Source organism: Scomber japonicus, unplaced genomic scaffold (assembly GCF_027409825.1).
Source record: "Scomber japonicus isolate fScoJap1 unplaced genomic scaffold, fScoJap1.pri scaffold_619, whole genome shotgun sequence".
NCBI classification, from domain to species: Eukaryota; Metazoa; Chordata; class Actinopteri; order Scombriformes; family Scombridae; genus Scomber; species Scomber japonicus.
This window is the reverse complement of record NW_026518669.1, coordinates 17,501-21,705: the sequence shown is the minus strand read 5'-3', so window position 1 is coordinate 21,705 and position 4,205 is coordinate 17,501. Positions and strand designations below refer to the sequence as shown.

The window sequence follows — 4,205 nt, the reverse complement described above, 5'->3', positions numbered from 1 at the left end:
GTGCTTGCGTGCGTGTGTGTGTACATGTGTGTGTGTGTGTGTATGTGTGCGCGCGTGCGTGTGTGTGCGTGTGTGTGTGCGTGTGTGTACATGTGTGTGTGTGTGCGTGTGTACATGTGTGTGTGTGTGTGTGTGTTGTGGGAGAGCGGAGACCTTGAAGCCCGCAGCAGAAAGTGGATTATCCTCCTCAGCCGATCGTCATCGACTGAGCTGCTCTGCACCGGCGGGGAGAAGCTTCATCCATCGTCGTCTACGTGTGTTTAAAAATCAGCGCTCGCTGCTGTGGGGCTTTTATTTTGGTGAGGAGCTAATTGTGATGTTTCCTGTGTGTGTCTCAGGTTGAGGAGATCAGAGGCTGTATAGAAAAGCTGTCGGAGGATGTGGAGCAGGTGAAGAAGCAGCACAGCGCCATCCTGGCCGCACCCAACCCTGACGAAAGTAAGACTCACACACACACACACACACACACACACACACACACACACACACACACACACACGTGTTTGTCTTTATATCCTCATGAGGACATTTATTAACAGGAAGCCTCAAATAACCTTCTGAGGTTGTGATGACGGTCAGTGAGGTTAGTCTCCATGTGGTTCAGTTTAAATTTAAAGAGTTAAAATGTGAAAATAAACGTATGAATAACTTCACACATTCTTTTTTTGTGGACCCAGCATCAAATTTCTGGACTCATCAAAAATGTCTAAGTGGTGTAACCATAAAAACTTTGGAAGGAAGCTAGCTAGCAGGCTAACTTACTACCAGTCCGCTAGCTAGCTGGCTAACTTACTACCAGTCAGCTAGCTAGCAGGCTAACTTACTACCAGGCTGACTCTAGGGAGGGAGGGAGGGAGGAAAGGAAAGGAAAGGAGGAACAGCAAAGCTCACTGAGGGTCGACTCTAGGGAGGGAGGGAGGGAGGGAGGGAGGAAAGGAAAGAAGGAAGGTAGGAGGAACAGCAAAGCTCACTGAGGGTCGGAGGGAGGGAGGAAAGAAGGAAGGTAGGAGTCTTACAGTGTTAGTTTATATTCATCTCCATGGTTACGCCAGATGTAGTGATACGTTCAGATGAGTGATGTTTGAGGTTGTGGTTTTGCCGCTCGGCTGTTTTCGGACACTTTCAGACTCTAAATAAAGATTTGAAGTGATGAATATTCTGCCAGTAACTCGACCCTGAACCTCGCACTGAAATCTAATCCCGTTAACGTCTCGCTGATGAGCCTGTTGGCCAAACGTCCGTCATCAGTCTCCTTGGTCTCGGCCCCGACAGATCAGTGAAAACTAAAAAAGAAAAGGAGAAAAAAAAGCGTCTCCAGTGAGCGAGTGTGAGCCGACGCGCTGTGACTCAGCAGTAATGAGTCAATGTCAGCGCCGAGGCCCGGAGCCAAGTCTGAGCTGCCAGGAACAGCAAAGCTCACCGAGGGTCGACTCTAGGGAGGGAGGGAGGGAGGGAGGAAAGGAAGGAAGGAAGGAAAGGGGTGGGTCGATTCTAAGGGAACAGATCTACCCAACATCACATGAGGGAGGGAGGAAGGAAGGAAGGAAGGAAGGAAGGAAGAAAGAAAGAGAAGGAGGGAGAGAAGAAGGAAGGAAAGGAAGGAAAGGAAGGAAAGGAAGGAAGGAAAGGAAGGAAAGGAAGGAAGGAAGGAAGGAAGGAAAGGGGTGGGTCGATTCTAAGGGAACAGATCTACCCAACATCACATGAGGGAGGGAGGAAGGAAGGAAGGAAGGAAGGAAGGAAGGAAGGAAAGGGGGAAGGCAGGAAGGAAGGAAGGAAGGAAAGGGGTGGGTCGATTCTAAGGGAGCAGATCTACCCAACATCACATGAGGGAGGGAGGAAGGAAGGAAGGAAGGAAAGGACGGAAAGGGGTGGGTCGATTCTAAGGGAGCAGATCTACCCAACATCACATGAGGGAGGAAGGAAGGAAGGAAGGAAGGAAAGGACGGAAAGGGGTGGGTCGATTCTAAGGGAACAGATCTACCCAACATCACATGAGGGAGGGAGGAAGGAAGGAAAGGAAGGAAGGAAGGAAGGAAGGAAAGGACGGAAAGGGGGTGGGTCGATTCTAAGGGAACAGATCTACCCAACATCACATGAGGGAGGGAGGAAGGAAGGAAGGAAGGAAGGAAGGAAAGGGGTGGGTCGATTCTAAAGGAACAGATCTACCCAACATCACATGAGGGAGGGAGGAAGGAAGGAAGGAAGGAAGGAAGGAAAGGGGTGGGTCGATTCTAAGGGAGCAGATCTACCCAACATCACATGAGGGAGGGAGGAAGGAAGGAAGAAGGAAGGAAAGGAGGAAGGAAAGGAGGAAGGAAAGGAGGAAGGAAGGAAGAAAGAGAAGGAGGGAGAGAAGAAGGAAGGAAGGAAGGAAGGAAGGAAGGAAGGAAGGAAGGAAGGAAGGAAGGAAGGAAAGGGGTGGGTCGATTCTAAGGGAACAGATCTACCCAACATCACATGAGGGAGGGAGGAAGGAAGGAAGGAAGAAGGGAAGGAAGGAAAGGAAGGAAGGAAGGAAAGGGGTGGGTCGACTCTAAGGGAGCAGATCTACCCAACATCACATGAGGGAGGGAGGAAGGGAGGAAGGAAGGAAGGAAGGAAAGGAAGGAAGGAAGGAAGGAAGGAAGGAAGGAAGGAAAGGGGTGGGTCGATTCTAAGGGAGCAGATCTACCCAACATCACATGAGGGAGGGAGGAAGGAAGGAAGGAAGGAAGGAAGGAAAGGGGTGGGTCGATTCTAAGGGAGCAGATCTACCCAACATCACATGAGGGAGGCAGGAAGGAAGGAAGGAAGGAAGGAAGGAAGGAAGGAAGGAAGGAAGGAAGGAAGGAAGGAAGGAAAGGGAAGGGTCGATTCTAAGGGAGCAGATCTACCCAACATCACATGAGGGAGGGAGGCAGGAGGAAAGAAAGAGAAGGAGGGAGAGAAGAAGGAAGGAAAGGAAGGAAGGAAGGAAGGAAGGAAAGGGGTGGGTCAATTCTAAGGGAGCAGATCTACCCAACATCACATGAGGGAGGAAGGAAGGAAGGAAGAAAGAAAGAGAAGGAAGGAAGGAAAGGAGGAAGGAAGGAAGGAAGGAAGGAAGGAAAGGGGTGGGTCGACTCTAAGGGAGCAGATCTACCCAACATCACATGAGGGAGGGAGGAAGGAAGGAAGGAAGGAAGGAAGGAAGGAAAGGGAAGGGTCGATTCTAAGGGAGCAGATCTACCCAACATCACATGAGGGAGGGAGGAAGGAAGGAAGGAAGGAAGGGAAGGAGGAAGAAAAGGGGGAAGGCAGGAAGGAAGGAAGGAAGGAAAGGGGTGGGTCGATTCTAAGGGAGCAGATCTACCCAACGAGGGAGGGAGGAAGGAAGGAAGGGAGGAAGGAAGGAAAGGGGTGGGTCGATTCTAAGGGAGCAGATCTACCCAACATCACATGAGGGAGGGAGGAAGGAAGGAAGGAAGGAAGGAAGGAAGGAAGGAAGGAAGGAAGGAAAGGGGTGGGTCGACTCTAAGGGAGCAGATCTACCCAACATCACATGAGGGAGGGAGGAAGGAAGGAAGAAGGAAGGAAAGGAGGAAGAAAAGGGGGAAGGAAGGAAGGAAGGAAGGAAGGAGGAAGAAAAGGGGGAAGGAAGGAAGGAAGGAAGGAAGGGTCGACTCTAAGGGAGCAGATCTACCCAACATCACATGAGGGAGGGAGGAAAGAAGGAAGGAAGGAAGGAAGGAAAGGGAAGGGTCGATTCTAAGGGAGCAGATCTACCCAACATCACATGAGGGAGGGAGGAAAGAAGGAAGGAAGGAAGGAAGGAAAGGGAAGGGTCGATTCTAAGGGAGCAGATCTACCCAACATCACATGAGGGAGGGAGGAAGGAAGGAAGGAAGGAAGGAAAGGGGTGGGTCGATTCTAAGGGAGCAGATCTACCCAACATCACATGAGGGAGGAGGAAGGAAGGAAGGAAGGAAGGAAGGAAGGAAAGGGAAGGGTCGATTCTAAGGGAACAGATCTACCCAACATCACATGAGGGAGGGAGGAAGGAAGGAAAGGAAGGAAGGAAGGGAAGGAGGAAGAAAAGGGGGAAAGAAGGAAGGAAGGAAGGAAGGAAAGGGGTGGGTCGACTCTAAGGGAGCAGATCTACCCAACATCACATGAGGGAGGGAGGAAGGAAGGAAGGAAGAAGGAAGGAAAGGAAGGAAGGAAGGGAGGAAACAGACGGGTCA

General features: G+C 50.9%; 1 protein-coding gene across 1 annotated transcript in view; it reads left to right on the top strand.

Moving 5' to 3' along the window:
• Positions 1–338: 338 nt before the first annotated feature.
• The window catches only part of LOC128354808 (syntaxin-1B), a gene marked incomplete at both ends in the record, with an annotated part of 17,420 nt that continues 13,553 nt past the window's right edge, over positions 339–4,205 (top strand). The window contains one exon of the mRNA XM_053314959.1: positions 339–438. Within this exon, the coding sequence (XP_053170934.1) occupies positions 339–438 (100 nt within the window). The remainder of the gene's footprint in view (positions 439–4,205) is intronic.